The 16,870-nt window shown below is 36.4% G+C and overlaps 1 protein-coding gene across 2 annotated transcripts in view; it reads right to left on the reverse strand.

The window, feature by feature from the left end:
• LOC149554054 (uncharacterized) overlaps positions 1-16,870 on the reverse strand; it is a 128,583-nt gene that overhangs the window by 100,267 nt on the left and 11,446 nt on the right. For both annotated transcript variants that reach the window (XM_089789395.1, XM_089789396.1), the window contains exon 2: positions 8,579-8,820. In XM_089789395.1, coding sequence (XP_089645521.1) covers positions 8,579-8,820 — 242 coding nt within the window. The remainder of the gene's footprint in view (positions 1-8,578; positions 8,821-16,870) is intronic.

Below are 16,870 nucleotides of genomic sequence, written 5' to 3' on the forward strand. Positions count from 1 at the left end.
GCTTTGAAGACTCTCAAACATCTCTTTATCTGAATGATATAAAAGTACTACACAATCCTTAACATAATCAATCGGTATCTTCCTTGCCATGATATTGTTCTTCATTGAGCTTTGTTAGCGTCATCAAAAGATTCACCTACATCAAGCCTCACATAGTTGAGAAGATCACTCTCTTCAAGCACAATTAGGAATTTCAATATCAATGAAGTAAAATTGGATGCAACATCCAACCTGTCTGTTGTTGAATTGATACGAGCTTTGAAGACTCTCAAACATCTCTTTATCTGAATGATATAAAAGTACTACACAATCCTTAACATAATCAATCGGTATCTTCCTTGCCATGATATTGTTCTTCATTGAGCTTTGTTAGCGTCATCAAAAGGTTCACCTACATCAAGCCTCACATAGTTGAGAAGATCACTCTCTTCAAGCACAATTAGGAATTTCAATATCAATGAAGTAAAATTGGATGCAACATCCAACCCGTCTTCAAATTTGAGTCCCTTCATCATTGTTGGAAGCTGAAATAACAAAAGCTAGGATACAAGAAAAGAATATTTCAAAGCTTACGAGTTCTGGTTCTGGATCTTTTTCTGTGGACCCACTCCGATAACATGTTAAAATTAGAACCAGAATAGTAGACAAACAAAAAAATTGAAACTCAAAATCACTCAAGAACAAATTGCACAATAATTTATCCTAGGAAAACTCCTCCACTTCAGGGTGAAAAACCCAGCCCCACCAAGAATGATCTTTTATCGAATACACAAAATCTGAATACAATGTTCTCAAGGTTAATCAAAGATTGTTAGCTCTTAACAATCTACAAAAGTATGTGTTTTAATAGTTTGAGCAACACTTGTTCAGCATCTGCAATATTTATGAAACCTTATGTATCACACAAATACTAAAAAATAAGATGACTAACATACAAAAATGATCATATACTGATCACACAGCAAATTGCTGAAGCAGATGCAAAGATGTTTGTAGCAAACATGACAATAGCTCTTCTCATCACAATAATGTTGAACCCGCTTACCTTAAAAAATTATCACTCTCCGAAAAAATATCCAGTGCTCGACACTGGCAAGAAAGAATAAAACCGTAGGTAGACCAAGAGACATTACTTGAAGCACAATAAACATACAATCACAGTTACAATCCATGTTGATCCATATACCATCAACCACATGGTAAGTGTCTTTATTGAACCTTTTGTGCGATACAATAAATCCCAATGATAACATAAGACACTCTCAACCAAAGTGTTGCCACAAGCACAGCAATCCAAAATGAACTCAACACTCGATGTCGCTTCAACTTCAACATGGATGGTGACATTTATGAGGAAGAGTCGTTTCACCTTCGAAGCATCAAATACAGAGACCGCAACAAGATAAAGAAGAACACGGTGGCATAATAGTTGGCCTCTAAATTACATTTGCTTCAATCACATAAACAAGAAGACAAAGATAATTACGGTAGAATATAGAGAGCTGATAGTGAACAAACTGAACAGCAACTCAACCGAAGGAACAATGTGCAGATAACTCTTGAAGTAGAGCCAACGAAAATAACAAGAAAATAAGAATAGTTCAACACAGTCGATCTGAGCAAGCTTGAGAACAAGATAACATCAACAAAGGAGATAGCACAACCATTCCAAGTAGAATGATGTCTCATGTCGCTACGAAACATTAATTGAAGAAACTAGGGAGAAATGTCCAAAGAGACTTTTGCTTTTACATTATGTGCAAAAGAGTTTTTGATATTGTATAATTTCATAGAGATATAAAGAATGCATTTAGTTGTATGTCTTGAGTGTGCTCATCAGTTATTATTACTAATTTTCCGTATGTCAAATTGGTAATCTCTTTATGCATTGATGAAATTCAACGGTCTTTCTAAACTATGTAATTGATTTGACAAAATGCATTTGTTTCTCGGAATCTTGGTGTGAATATGTTGGAATAGCCTATCTTTTTGTTTGTCAAGATTCGACATCCATATTTTGTCATCATTGCATTCTATACTCCAACCCCCTTTGTAATCATTATCCGTGATGAATCTCAACTAATATCTGTATCTCTACTATTGGGGTTTATGTTTATCTCATTTTCCTTTAGTTTTGTCTTGTCTCCCTTCTATACTTTCAAGTGAAAAGTACACAAAACAACAAATACCCCTATCTCATGAGGGAACTACCCCTTTCAAACACAAAGGAAGATTGTAGTTTACTACAATCTCTCTATTGGTGTAAATAAGTATTTACTATTTACACTTTACTTAAGTTTACTTAGGTTAATGCATTAGAATATTAGTTGTATGGTAGACACCTAGGAGTTTGCATATTCATATGAGTTGTCATGTTAACAACACAGTAGTTTGCACTCCAATTGAGCACATGTTGTCCACTACATCTCTTTATGAGATACGTCCAACAATGAGAGGATAATCCACTCTTAGTGGACACGTGCTTAGTTGTTATGCATATCTTTTAAAAGACTCCTAGACATATAAGTTGTCTTTATATACAAAACACTTCTATAATGTATTCATCCAATTATTTGATCAATCCATTCTCATTTGATCATATCTTGTCTCTCTTGTGCTATCCCTTGAGCTTCTAGATCTTGGCATTTCATTTTTTCCTTAGGCAAATTCTTCCACACTATATGAGGTATGGAATTAGAGGATAAGCTAAGTGAACTTTCCTCAAAGTGAACATCCCTCTCTATGAATATCTCATGAGTCTTACGATCCATAAGTTTATATGCCTTAACAATTTCTTCATATCCAATGAAAGCACAAGGCCTTGGTGGTGGTGCCTTGCATTCCCTTGAAGATATGTGTGCCCATGTTGGACAACCAAAAACTCTGAAGTGTTTCACAACTAGTTTTCTTTCATACCATGCCTCAAAAGGAGTCATTCCATCTAAGATTATGAGGAGATCTATTAAGGATGTGATTGGCACTACTTATAGCTTCTACCTCAAGTGATGGATCAAGAGACTTAGCTTGAATAATGCAACTTGCCATTGACTTAAGAGTTCTAATCCTCATTGTTGTGACACTTGTCTTTTGTGGACTAAATGATACAAATTTCTAAAGATCAATACCCTCAAGTTTTCAAAAGTCTCTAAGTCTTAAGTTCACATATCTACTTTCATTGTCCATACCTTGATAACTTTACTTGATTGCTTCTCAACATGACTCTTGAAGTCTAGAAACTTATCAAACACTTCATTCTTGTGATCAAGAAAGTAGACCCATGTGTAGCATGAAAAGTCATCAATTAAAGTGAGAAAATAGCGACCCTTGCTAACTGATATCACTGAAAATGGGCCTACTAGAAGAGTGTGAACCAACTCAAGAACAATTGATGCTCTCCAAAACTTCCCTTTGTCAAACTTCTCTTCTAGATGCATATCCATCAAACAAGTTGAACATTCAACTTTAGAAAAGTTGATTGTAGGTAGACCTTTGACCATATTTTTTGAGCTAAGTTGATGAAGTTAGCGGAAGGCAAGATGTTGATACCGCTCATGCCATAATTTACTTTGTGATTGCGAATGTGTCAACAAGGCATGTGAAGGAGACTTAGGCACAAAGTGGGAGAAAGAATAAAGCTTTGCATCATGATTAACTTTACCCACTGCAACCAATGAATCATCCTTAAGATTTCACACCATTACTGAATCAAGAAGGAACTCAACTTTATTTCCACCTCCACAGTGAGTGATTTGGTAAATTGAAAGGAGATTAGTGATAAGGTGAGGAACATAGAGAACATCTTTGAACTCTCCATTTTCCATCTTAATTTGTCCTTTCCCTTCAACTTCCACTTGTGTATCATTCCCTACAAAAATGTGAGGTACCTTAGATTGCTCCAGTGAAGAAAAGTGTCCTTTGGAAGAACCCATATGATGTGAGGCACCCGAGTCAAGAATTCATTTCCCTAAAGAGCTTGAGCTTGCCATAAGTGCTTGCCCTTTTCCCTTTGAAGTGGATGGATTTGAATCCTTGGAAGCATTTGGCACATTGATTTTGTTCTTCCTAAGTAAGTTTTCCAACTCGTCTGTTCTCTTAATCTTGCAATGATGCTCATCATGATTTGGTTTCTTGCAATATGCACAAAATAGTTTATCCTTCTTCTTGTTGTTTCCCTTCTTGTTCGAAGAAGAATTGCCTTGTGAGGAGGAAGATTATTGTGTCTTTGATTGTGATTTTGGCTTCCACTGTTTTTTCTTGTTGGTGGTGAAACTTTTGCCGCCTTGATTTGTTTGGTTCTCATTACTAGCCACCAATGCCTTAGACTTTGATGACTTGAAAATTCTCATATCTATCAACTTGGATTGTTCCACCATCAACATTTTTACAAATGCATCAAATGAAGGCTTAGTGAAGGCACTTCCCATGGTCAACTTGTGAGTGTTGTAACTCAAAATGAAAGATGTGTACTTTGAAGGTAGCCTCTTCAAGATGTGATGAAATCTATCATCCTTCATAGGATTACCACAATCCTTAAGTAGTGATCTCAACTCATTGGTTTTGTTGACATAGTCTTGAATTGTGTCAAAATTCTTAGGATCCAAGAGAAGTAGACCATCCTCAATTTGGAATCCCTTTTCCTCATCCACCTTACCATACAACCCTTCAAGTTTCTCCCAAGCACCCTTGGCATCCTTAAAGCTGGAAATGTGGAAGAAGAGGTCTCTATGAACACAACTCCTAATAATTCCTAAAGCCTGGTTGTCTTTAACTTTCCAATCAACTTGTGCATCAGCATCAGTGGGTTTTACAATGGTTCCATCAACATATAGATTCAAACATTTTTCCATTAGTCTACTCCATACAATATCTTTCCATGTAGTATAATTGTGTGAAGTTAAACATGGAGTTTTAGGTGAACCCACGATGCAAAAATTAAAAGCACAAGATTGAAAGAGAGACACAAGAACACAAGACACGCCCCCCCCAAATTACTCAATCAAAGAACCCCGCCAAAAGAGACAATTTGGCACTTCATATTTAGTGTGGGTACAATAGCCAATTGCCAATTTTGGGCCAAAGTGGAACTCTGATTTTGTATATTTACAACTGAAAATATGAAGCTATATATGACTCAACAAGATAAGACACAAGACCTCTCAAAGCTCTAATTAATTACAAGTGCCAAAATAGGTCAAAATGACCAAATGCTGAAAGTACTATGTCCACTCAAAAGTACTCCAAACTGATAGCAAATCTGGAAAGTAGACAAAAAATTATGCACTTTCAAAAAAAAATAGCACCTAAATATGTGTCCATATGAGCCCGAATGAAGCCTCTGAAGTTGTAAAAATCGGGATTGGCAATATTCAGAAAAATTCAAGAATAGAGATCACAAACAACCTATACCAATGTGTAGATCACGAAATTCTACCTCAAAACAAAAAAATTGCTCAAAAAAAGGAGTTTGTATGAGGGAGATATCGCTGTTTGAAAATCACCTCTGTAATTATTTTTCCAAATCGCCGCTGTTGCACCTTCAAAAATCAAATGACTCTAGATTTCACCTCAAATGTCTAATTTTGATGAAACAAAAGTTGATTTGGGGGCTCTTTGACCTTCTGAATGTCATACCAATATCTGATTTGCACCAACAAGCTCCAATCTTGACCTGCAAAAAAAAAATCTCTCCAACGGCTATGCAATGAAACTCCTATGGCTCTAATACCATGTAAGAATTTGGTATAGCTCTGATCCCATGCAAGAATTTGCCTAAGGAAATAATTCAACACCAAGATCAAGAAGCTTGGTAGATAGCACAAGAGAGACAAATGATGATCAAATGAGAATGGATAACTATGGGCACGGTTGTCATTGCTCACGGGGAACACAAGATCAATTTTAGAGAAAGAATCGCAATGATAAATTTGTTTACCAACAAGGCACAAATCCCAATGGAAGAAAACATAGACAAAAAGTTAGCATCAACTACGCCAAATATAGGTAGGGGGCCCAGCCCTACTACATATAGAGAACTGATGGGCATATATAACTAAAGGGCAAGGAGAGCACAAACAAACAAATGGATAGGAGGAGCGGGGAAGAGAAAGAAGAGAAGCCGGAAGAGTTATTTATATATAGGGCTCGACTACACTATATGGGTAGGGGTACACGCTCGGCTATGTCATGCAACCCATATCGTCATAATACATTATCGTACCTAACTTAGTTGAATCAAACCCTCCAAGTTGACCGACTATTTGGTGGGTCCCCTAGCCTATAATTTTATGAGGGTCTATTGGGCATGCTTGTGCTCCATATCCATCTCGAGCACTTATCCACGTATGTACGTACATACGTATGTACGTACGTATGTGTGTGTGTGTATGTGTGTATGTGTGTGTATGTGTATGTGTGTATGTATGTATGTATGTGTGTGTGTGTGTGTATGTATGTATGTATCTATGTGTGTGTGTATGTATGTGTGTGTGTATGTGTGTGTGTATGTATGTGTATGTATGTGTGTATGTGTATGTATGTATGTGTGTATGTGTGTATGTGTGTGTGTGTGTATGTGTGTGTGTGTGTGTATGCGTATGTATCTGTGTATGTGTGTATGTATGTGTGTATGTGTGTCTGTATGTATGTGTGTATCTGTGTATGTGTGTCTGTATGTATGTATGTGTGTGTGTGTGTTTGTATGTATGTATGTGTGTGTCTGTATGTATGTATGTGTGTGTCTGTGTGTCTGTATTTATGTATGTATGTATGTATGTATGTATGTGTGTGTGTCTGTATGTATGTATGTGTGTATGTATGTGTTAATGTGTGTGTATGTGTGTATGTGTTAATGTGTGTGTGTATGTGTGTGTGTGTGTATGTGTATGTGTGTATGTGTGTGTGTGTATGTGTATGTGTGTGTATGTGTGTATGTATGTCTGTCTGTATGTTTGTATGTGTGTATGTATGTATGTATGTCTGTGTGTGTATGTATGTATGTATGTCTGTATGTGTGTATGTGTTTATGTATGTGTGTCTCTGTGTGTGTGTGTGTGTGTGTGTGTGTCATTCCCCTATTGTAAAAAGAGACTATCTAAGTGTTAAAACTATTAGGTCTTAACTTTGCCACCGCCATGAATTTTCCCTTCATGAGAAAACTATTTCCAAGTACTTTGATGTGATGCATTTGTATTTTGAAAGTGTTTGGTTTAGAGAACTAGCACTTTGCAACTAAAGGAGGTGCAAGAAATATTGAGAAATATTTGTAATTGTATATTATTTATTTTGTTTGTAATTTTTAGTATGATAGACCATGCAGGTGAAATAGTTGTTTAGCTTAATGAATAAGAATATAAAGAAAAAATTATGCTTAACATCTGCCAATTTGAATATCTATGTACCTAAATCAAGAAAAATATAGGTAAATATTCAATTCAACCATTCCAAAACTGCAGCTCTTAACCGGACTGTCAAAAACGTGTCCTAGCTAAAAGTGCACAAACTTTGGTCTTCAAATGAGAAACCTGTCAGGAAAAATTGAGCAGGAGCAAGTTCATTTGTCTATGGAGAAGGGATTGCACATGGATTTAATGAGAAAGTCGTCCTAGATATGACCTCGCACCCCTCAAAAAGAAATTGTCATACTTGTAGAAAAATGCTAAAACCTTGTAGCCATGGCTGTTGCAGAAGACAAGGCACTCAAATGCAGACTTAAAAGCATAGAAATCCCATCACCCTCTATCAAAAATAAATGCCAAACAACCTTTGTGTAGTGTGCAAATCACAGCTAGCTCAACAATGTCCACGGAAAACACCCACAAGCAAAAACACATGACTCACACAGGCACCGCACATAGGCAAACACAAAAAAGGATTCTCAAGAAGTCTCAGGGGCATAAACACAACCAAAACACGAGTAAAAAAGCCAACACAAATATTCAAAAATGCAGGCTGTAGAAGAAAGCAAGGAAAGAAAACAATGACCTTCTAAACCCTTCAGATGAGTATGTACAGAAGAAAGTCATATTCTCAGCAAGCTTATCGAACCGAAAAACTCTGAAATTATTCATTTAAAATTTATTTTGAAAATTTTAGAACCAAAAAAAATTCGAAAAAAAAAACTCTTCCAACTCTGATACCATGTTACAATGATAATTCCTTGATCTTTTCAAAGAATGAAATATACATATATAGGCAATTACATTGACAATGTTTCCTAAAGAAACAATCAATAACTGAAAAGTGAAGACTAAAATAGAAACTATTTAGACAAACTAATATTACATTATTGACCATTAGCTGAATAAATATGCTAATAATATTCTAAGAGGTTCCCACATTATATCTAGAGACCAGTCTCCACATTAAATGTTTCTTCCATGAATTTCCATACTTCAAATAAACAACAGCATATAAGGTTAAATTTTGGACTGGCACAAGAAGAGATGAAAATAATTAGATATTCCAATATGTTCCCAAAGAAAACAAGTTTTTAAGTGATAGGTTAAACGACATAAGTTCCACTATTCCACTATAGTTATTAAACTTGATTATTCTACTACTGATATACCAGTATACATACCCATCAGATTGAAAAAGCGAAATGGAGCCAAATTAAGCTTGATCTTTGGTAGAGAGACAAAAGCCCAGGTTGCTGTCCCTACCCATGGCTCTGACGGAACCAACCGCAACTTTACCCACAACTCTCCATCAACATCTAAATCTCGTATCCCGACAGGGATCATTACGGGCACGAACCCAAATTTTAATGAAAGCATCAATAGCATACGAGCTCCACCAGTATAACGAAGACCAATCTGATACCTAGATATGCATCAGAAGGAATATTAATTCCCTTAAATAATATAGAAATACATCATTCGTTTAAAATGGGTTGTCATACATAATATGAGAGACAATGTATCCATATATTCAGTTCACAAAACAAAAGCATCAAAGTTTTTTATCAATTTTATCTAGTTTCATATTTTTAGTGCTTCAGGGAGAGGACTGGGGTTGCAAAATAGAAGTAAAATGCATGCCTCACTAGCACAGAAGTGCACAAAACAATGGTAAGGATTCATCACAGAAATTAAAAATTTATGAAAAATAATCCCAAGCAAATCAGGTAAGCCAACCTAAGCTAAGAAGCAATTCTCTCTTCAAAGAATGCAAAGATTTGCTTCACAATGCATCATATTTTGCAAAAGGCCATCCTAACTCTAGCACTGAGATTATGAATGCAGCAAAGAATTTGCTTCAAAATACATCATATTTTGGCATTTTGCATGAGGCCATCTTAACTCTAGCATTGAGATTCTAAGCGCAGCAAAGAAAGAGCCAACAAGAGAAGTATTTGACTAGTTGATAAATAATGGCATAACAAACAGAATTTGTCATTGTCATATTCTATGTAAACAATTTTTACATTTAAGATTACAGAGCATTTATCTAGGCTTCTCAATAACTCTGTCCAAGTACATTTGAAAATTTTGTACCATAACTACCTTACAAAATGCAAAGACTGGCGTATTATTATCCCCATACTTATTTTAATGAGCTTCTGTTGTTAGGAATTTATGACATCTAAAGATTACATACATGATGATGAAATTATGACATCTAAAGGTTATGTAATTAATTCCGATTGACAAAAAAAGGGCAATTAGTCCCAATTACTGGAAAAGCTTTTTTTTTCTTGTGACATTTTAGGCAGTCAAGGAAGGTGCATTTAGGCAGTTTCTCATGGAAATAGTTATTTTGCCATAGATACTTATAATCTCTTAAAGTGAATTTTAAGCAGTTCAAATGCTGAATTTAAGAAGTTCATTATGGAATAGCTCTTTTACATAGATAGTTATACATGGCCTACCCTTAAAGCCCTAATGAAGGCATTTATCGAAGTTCATTAGGTCTATTTTTAGAGTCGCAGAAGAGATACATCACTAAATTCAAAGCTGCTAAAAGTAGAAGGTGAAACAGACTAGCATGCACTTTATACAGGCCATATTACTGAAATTTTTTAAGCCCAGCTCATACCCAGGCTGGTTCATATGGGGTCAACCTGGGTTAACCAGAATATGAGTCAGGCCTGTGGATCTGTCCCCCGGAAGATCTTATATGTGCCTTGGGCTGACCTACAAGCCCTGAGATGAGTTCAAGAAGAGCCTGCCCCAAAAACTATTTTTAAAAAATCACTAAAATAAAGGGAAATATATATATAATCTTAATAAATCTTGAGAGTGACAAAACATCACTAAAAATCAATGTTCACGATTCCAATGCAAATCAGAAAATCATTATAGTTACAAAATCAAAATTTAGTTAATAATTCAACGTTAATCGATCAAGATTCAAGATTCACTACTCCGATTTTGCCTCTTAAGGATCTACAAAAAATTCCACGTCCTTGTCATCTCCAACTGCTGCAAGTTCAAGATCATTTGAACCCAAAGTGGTTTCACTTGCACTAGATGCGTCATGTGTCACGATGCTATCGTCATCATCGTCATCATCTATGATTGTAATAAGATCCAGAATCGTTCAATCCAAGCTCCCATACTCAGGGGCTACATCTCAATGCTTGGATTTCCCTTCCTTGTAATGGTCCTCCTTATGTGACAAAAGACGCAAGTTGGTATGAATGCAAACCAAGTCTTCAACGTTTTTTTGAGCCCAACTGGTTACACTTCATTGAGTGGATAAAGAAGTATGCACTTCAATTTCATTGAGCAGAAGAAGAATTTGCAACCTGGACAATGTTCACAACTAAACATAAAAATGAAAAGCGAAATAAAGAATCTTAAGCACAAAATTGTAGAATAAAAGTGGTAATAAAATAACAAAAAAAACTTACTTGTTAGAGGACTTTAACTGCAAGAGATAGTAGATGCTTAAATGGTTGACCATAGAGGTACCACTATGTGATAGCTCCCATGTCATTTTGGACCTTTATTGCAATTGGACTAAGCCTTGCTCCCAAGGCAAATAAGCCACATTCTGTCCTAATTCAAAGTTTGGGTATTGCATATCCTCAATCTATATGCCTACTACAACAATTATGAGCACACAACACTCAATTGGTTTCTATCTCCTCAATGTTCATATTCCACTACCTAACTTACAAGTGTAAGCTCCATCAAGTATCAATCCTTGTCCTTCAATCATTTAGATACTTTTCAAATGACAATGAATGATGTTTATATATTGAGTACAAGAACTAGTAGAAAGGGTGTCAACCACAAAAGTGTCCATGCTTTATGCACATAAACTGGGTAGAATTGCTATAAGAGAGTAGTTGGGATGAAAGTGGTATGCAATAAGGTAGATGCACTAATGCCCAAAACTTAATGCAGTTCTAATAACAAACCTTCTTGTGCCAATTAAACTCGAAAATATATTCAAATGTTGGCATGAAGCTTTTATGTTTGTCGTATAACCCAATCATGTCTTCTTTAATAAGAAAATTAATTGATCACATCATTGACCAACAACCAACAACTAGTTTTAAGGATCTACACAAAATTTCTTACAAGCTAGGGTTGTCATTGCACCAAAAGATCGACCTGCCAATGCTCGATATAGCCACTAGACTTTTCGAACACGTGTCAATGCCTGATACAACCACTAAACTTTTCGATTAATTAATTGATCACATCATTGACCAACAACCAACAACTAGTTTTAAAAATCTACACAAAATTTCTTACAAGCTAGGGTTGTCATTGCACCAAAAGATCGACCTGTCAATGCCCGATACTACCACTAGACTTTTCGAACACAAAAGGCAATTAAGCCATGTCACGTATCCCGGAGGGGAACATTGGCGGTTAGTTCAACAAACGTTACTCGAGGAGATTTGAACTTGTGACCAAGCTCTGATACCACTTGTTATAGGCTAGGATTGTCATTGCACTACGAGATTGACCTATCAATGCCCGATACAACCACTAGACTTATAGAACACTGGACGCAATTAAGCCATGTCACGAATCCCAAGGGGGAATGTTGGAAGTTAGTCCAACAAAATAAGTGTATAATCAAATCATCAAGAATTTTGCTATCACTTGGAAGCTTTCTAATCTAAGTTTAATCTAAGTTATCAGGCTTCCCCCCTGGACCCACTGGACCAGCCTAGGTTCAAACAAGTTCATGGTTCAAGGCTGGTTTGTTGGATGGTTCGGGTAGGGTTTGATATTTTCCTTGCTGGTTCGAACTTCTTGGAACCCAATTCGAACCCGGGCAGACCATGACTAAAAGCAATGAACCAAGTTTGAACCGCTTGATTTCTGGACCCTGTGGACAGCAAAAAAGTGTTTTTTTTTTTTTGCAAAATTTAATAACTTTTTGGTGTCCACAACCCTAAAAAATTGTTATGAAATGCTTTTAGTAGCCTCTCACTGTCATTTTCTGTTTCCAAACAGGTTATTTTGTCTTGATCAAAAGAAAATAAGTGGTTGAGCAAGAGTTTGGCTGTGCAAGGAGTTTGACGATTGATTTGTGGGTGTTCCTCAAGTGTGTCTGCCTCATTCCTACACATTTCCAAGCTTACAATCATTGGAAAAGGTAAGTTCTTGTTCCATTTGCTTTTGTTTTTGTTCTAATTTTAATTTTTTTTCCATTTCTCTTTCATTCCTCATAAGATCTTTCCTTTTTTTCAGAATTTTTCATTTTCTTGCATATAAATTATAAAATGGACATGTATACAATTTCTTGCCATAGGACAAGGAACTGCAATGGCATCTACCTCTTCATCAGTAGGCAATACTTAACAAGATTAGAACCCCAATCTGATTGTCCTCTATGGAAGTATGTAGAGATTATAAAACCCCTTCCAAAAGGTTATGCATTCCGTTGGAGATGTTGGGGTTGTGGTGAAGAGAGAAATAGTTCCTATTATTGTTTGGTAGATCATTTGTGTGGATACACTGGAAGAGGAGTCAAGATATGCCCAAGCAAAAAAGGTGCCCCTATACCAAATACAGTCATGTTAAAATATATTGAACAGCATGAGGAAACAAAAGAGAGAGGATGTAGGGCAACCAAACTCAGTAGCAATTAAAGTAAGAAAAGAGCAAAGGGAATGCAAACCCCCCCCCAGATGATATGGTACAAGACCACCCCTTTCTTAGTACCACAGTGGACCCTACGACTAAAACTGTACCCCTTACACACAAAAGTAAGGGACCACTAGAGACTATTTTTCAAAATAAGAGTCAAGAAATTCTTGACATTAAGGTGGGAAGATGCCAATATGCAAATGGTTGTCCTTTAATATTATTCGCTCTCCATTTTGGAAGGACATGATGAGGGCTACCAATAAAGCCAAGAGGGTATTGTGGCCCCAAGTTTGAGAGAATATTTGCCACCTTGTTGGATCAAGAGGTCCAACTGATTGAAGATCAATTGAAGCCCATAAAGTACATGGGTTGAGACAGGGGTGATAATTGTTTCAAATGGGTGGAAGAATTCCAAGAACCGTCCCTTGATCAATGTCCTTGCGGTGTCCCCTAAAGGCGCAATGTTTCTAAAAGCAGTGGATTTTGAGAGACAAATAAAATATGGGTCATTTATTGCTAATATCCTAGCTGAGGCCACTGAACAACTGGGTGTTAGAAATGTTGTCCAAGTCATAATGAACAATGCAAAGAATTGTAGAGTTGTTAGTTTGTTGGTTGAAGAGCGATATCAACATATCTTTTGGACAGCTTGTATGGTCCATTCACTCAATCTTATGCTACAAAAGATTGGGCACCAATTGAGTGGATCAAAAAATAGTGTATGAAGACGCTGAGAACATCCAAATATTTGTCACAAACCACCACATGACTCAATCCCTTTTCAGAACCTACTCAAAATTGGAGCTACTAAAGGTAAATGAACTTGAACTCAAGTTAGTAATTTAATTTTTAATATTTAACAATTTCTGATTTTTGATATTTTGCTTGTGTAATGTATATGTTTTCCTAAAATATGTATCTAATAGTTGTTTTTTTTTGCTCTAATTTATGTCACAGGTTGTTGGACCCATTTTCCATCAAATCTAATTGTCTTGAGATGACTTGTGCAAGTGAAACAGGCACTACAAAGTATGGTAATCAGCCACAATTGGGGTGTATGGAAGCAAAGGAAAACTAATAGGACAAACAAAACAAAGCAAAGGACACTAATAGGACAAACAAAACAAATCAAAAGGTATTGGATGATTCATGGTGGGAACGTGTGGAATATCTCCTTAAGTTCACCAAGCCCATTATAAGCATGCTTAGGTACACTGACATAGATAGGCCATGCCTTGGAGAGATCTATGATGGCATAGACTCAATGCTTGAGAAGATCAAGCAAATTATAAATGACAAGGAGCAAGATCCACAAGAGAACTTCAAACAATTACAAGTAACTATTGTTTAAAGATGGAACAAAATGACCACTCCACTACATTTGCTTGCTTATACCTTGACGCCCAAATACTATAGCTCTCAATATTGTGATCTACCAGGAAGATTGCCAACCTATAGAGATATAGAAGTGTCTGATGGGTACCAAGCAGCATTTAGAAGATTGATTCCTAATAATAATATGCGAGATGTAATCATGGATGAGTTCATAGAGTTTGTGAATGCTAGAGGACTAAGTAACAATGCTCTTCATCATCGGTTTATGAAGAATGCTCATAGTTGGTGGTACCTCCATGGCTAAAGATTCCAAACATTGCAGCACCTTGTAATCAAAGTTATATCACAAGTAAGTTTAGCTCACTTTATCTTCAAAAGAGTCGTGACTAGAAAGTACTTTTAAATTTTGTATAAGACTGAATCAATTTTATTTTAATTGTTTACTATGTCTTGTCTTCATAGGTTGCTAGTTCTTCTACATCAAGAAGAAATTAGAGCACCCATTCTTTTATCCACTCAATGAAGCACAATAAGTTGCAATAAAAAAAGTAGAGAACCTAGTATTTGTGCATTACAACTTGCGCCTTCTTTCGCACAAGAGTAAAGAATACAAAGAAGAGGAGACAAAGAAGTGGGATGTAGGTGCAGAGGTTGCAAACTTGGATACTTCCACTACTCGGCTTACACTAGATGATTTTGAAGAATTTGATGCCAATACCATTGTTTTTGTTGTCGATCCCATTTGTCTTAGCTCTATTGTTGAGTCAACTAATGTCAGAGAAGAAGATGAAGAAGACGAAGATTGAAGAACTTAGAAAATTAATAGATTTTTATTCCATTAGTTGAACAGTGAACATGAAACAATGATACTTACTTGGCTATGATTTATTTTTAATGTTTTGAATCTTTGATGTTGAACTTGTTACTTGAACTATATGATGGTATGATCACTACTATTAAAAGTTTATGGTGTTTTTGTTGTTTAAATGTGTTTATGCTACTATGCTACATTCTAATTTTAACTCATGCTTCATATATATATATGTGTGTGTATGTATGTGTGTGTGTGTGTGTGTGTTTTTGTACTAACGAACCCAAACCACTTTCCAAAATTTGACAAACTTGAGAACCATTTCTCAAGCTTCGAACTTGGAACCAAACTCGAACCAGTAACTTAGCTTGTAATCAATTTGCAATGTCGCACAATAGGATCTTTAATTTGTAACTTTGGTGTGCCAAACAAGTGGCCACTATAAAATATGCGCATGTAATGTGAACAATATGTTGCAATGAGATTGTGATGCTTGGAAACTTCTTAGAAACCTGCAAAACAAACAAGACATGAATGGAAATAACTTTGGGTGATCCAACACCCAATATACCCTTGCATCATTTGGTCTCTCAAAATGATGCAGTGCAAGGTAGGAGAATCCCCAAAGGAGATGTCCTAGCCTCCAGCAAATAACCACAGAGCGGAAACACAATAACAATGCAAGATCTGATACCAAATCACAACTCTTTATTCATAGATAAAACTGATTACATGCAATATGCCCGATTGTAAGGCCTTCCGAGTTAGGGCCAAATACAACAACAATTACAATAACAGTTCTGCAAAATCCCTCAAGATCCAATCCAAACCCTAGCTAGCCCAGATCCACAACCGGTTAAGAATACCAAGAAGAATCCACACTTGTACCCTCAAGTCCACCAAGCTATTCTTTGGTTCTCAAGCTGCAACTCTAGCTCTTCTCCAACTTTATCCAAGATCCAAGTGTAAACTACCTCACATTTGACACTTTGTCCACACACTCACAACTCCATCACAATCCTGTTGTAAACTACCTTACGTTCAACGCTCTGTCCACAGACTCGGGAAAACTCGCTCTTCAGCTCTTCCTTCTCTCTACGTTGCTCTAACTCTAAGAATAAATACCCTATTTATACTTGCCAAAATGGCTTACAGAACATTCTAGAACATTACAAAACAACAAGGCCAGCCCAACAATAGTTTGGACACATCCCAAGACAAGATCTAATCATAAACGTCGCAATCAAAATAAATCCCACAAGTTGGCTCACACCAAAAAAGTAGAAAACACATCCAAAATGCAGACACTCGACATCAATAGGAAAACTCGACACATGAAGGAATGCTCAGCACACACTAGATAACTCGGCACCAACTAAAGAACTCAGCACACGCTATAGAACTCGGCACACACTGCAGAGTGAGATGGGATAACACGCTAACCCGAGTGCTAACATGACGTGGGATAACCTCAACTCGGCTTAAACTGCAAAATTACTTGCAATCGGCAATTGTTGTAACTCGGCAACAACCCACAGAATCAGCCGGATAACGTGACGGCCAGGATGCTCCTACATCACAAAAAGCTTGGTTGTTGTCCCATTCCATTAGGATCCCTTCAATAAAGCTTTGAGTAGAGCTACTATGCTGCTGTTCTTTTTTTTTACAA

The sequence above is a fragment of the Cupressus sempervirens genome, chromosome 6 (assembly GCF_028749045.1).
Source record: "Cupressus sempervirens isolate cs-2001-9-10 chromosome 6, ASM2874904v1, whole genome shotgun sequence".
NCBI classification, from domain to species: domain Eukaryota; kingdom Viridiplantae; phylum Streptophyta; class Pinopsida; order Cupressales; family Cupressaceae; genus Cupressus; species Cupressus sempervirens.